The sequence below is a fragment of the Aplysia californica genome, unplaced genomic scaffold (genome assembly GCF_000002075.1).
Source record: "Aplysia californica isolate F4 #8 unplaced genomic scaffold, AplCal3.0 scaffold00314, whole genome shotgun sequence".
Classification (NCBI taxonomy): domain Eukaryota; kingdom Metazoa; phylum Mollusca; class Gastropoda; order Aplysiida; family Aplysiidae; genus Aplysia; species Aplysia californica.
The window spans coordinates 155,204-156,529 of NW_004797584.1; the positions used below are offsets into that span (position 1 = coordinate 155,204).

The following is a 1,326-nucleotide window of genomic DNA, read 5'->3' on the forward strand; positions in this document are numbered from 1 at the left end:
GACTTAATATTTAGCAGAAGAAGTCCGGCTGTGACTCAGCGACTTTTTCACTGGGGGAAAAAAAACTTTAAGTGTGTGTGTGTGTGTGTGTGTATGTGTGTGTGTGTGTGTTTGTGTGTGTGTGTGTCACTGTGTGGTGGAATCTGGAGCTCGTCAACGTTTCTAGCATAATCTTAAGCCTGTTTATTTGTTTTACTTTCAATGAAAAAAACTACTCATCTGTCTTGAATAGAAGCTGAGATATTTGCAAATTGAAGGAGGTGAGGGTCACATGGGTTCAGAGATTAAATTTGCGAATAAATAGCCTCTAAAGTTTGGTTATGTTCATAGCTTGAGAGTCGGTGAAAGTTAGAGTTTACGATAATTTTCTGTGCCTTCAATCAACGTTTTGCAGTAAAATCCACACGAAATTGTGTTCTTAAATTGACATAAATTATGGTGTTGAGTCAAAAAAAAGAAGCTTCAAAACCGGCGGGAAAAAGCTAGTTTCTTCAAGTTCATTATTGAAGAGCGCCTGATTTCACCACTCTAATTCAGAAAGAAAAGAAAATATGATAGTTGTATAATATTATTATAATATAATTGTGTGGAAAAACCCTGTGTCTTGACTGGTGATGGGAAATGTAAAGGTGTGATATAAAAAAGTGAGTAAGAGTAAAAGTTTTACGCCCCTATCTTTGTTAGGTCATTTAAGAGTCAGAATCAACTATTTTAACATCTGTCTTCGATACCACCGAGCTGGACCGCCAGAAAAACGCCACAGAACGATTAGGGTGCAAGAATGTTCAAACTGGGACTCGAACCAGGGTTATCCAATCTGTATCCAGTATGTTACAAACTTGGCTAAGAAATCAATCTAAGCCGTGACGTGTGGTAGCAAGGTTTGGGGGAGGTTGTGGTGGTGGGGGGGGGGGTAGGGTTAAATTTTTGGTTTTAGTTGTTTTTTTCCCTTCAGAAAACATACTTATACTTGTAGACAGACATGCAGAGAGAAACGCAGACAAACAGACGTACCATACAGATATTCAGACAGACATACCGACAAACAGACATACATACAGACGAACAAACAGACATAGAGCCCCACCTCTGCGTCGCTTTTCTTGTGGCCCAGTAGTGCCAAAAGAGCCGAGAAGACTTGCATCACAGCCTTGGGTGGGGAAGCCAGAGATTTCAGCTCTCTCAGATCTCCTGGTGGTGGAATGGTTGGCATGTTGTCGGTTGTTTGTGCCTCTCTTCTCGGCTGACCTATTGTTAAACAAACGTGTGGAACAGGTGTGAAATGTATGTATAATAGATATTATTTCTGTGTTATAAATATAATGT

General features: G+C 39.9%; 1 protein-coding gene across 1 annotated transcript in view; it reads right to left on the reverse strand.

The window, feature by feature from the left end:
- LOC101864697 overlaps positions 1–1,326 on the reverse strand; it is a gene marked incomplete in the record, with an annotated part of 6,274 nt that overhangs the window by 3,476 nt on the left and 1,472 nt on the right. Inside the window, 1 exon segment of the mRNA XM_013084728.2 lies at positions 1,088–1,248. Coding sequence (XP_012940182.1) covers positions 1,088–1,213 — 126 coding nt within the window.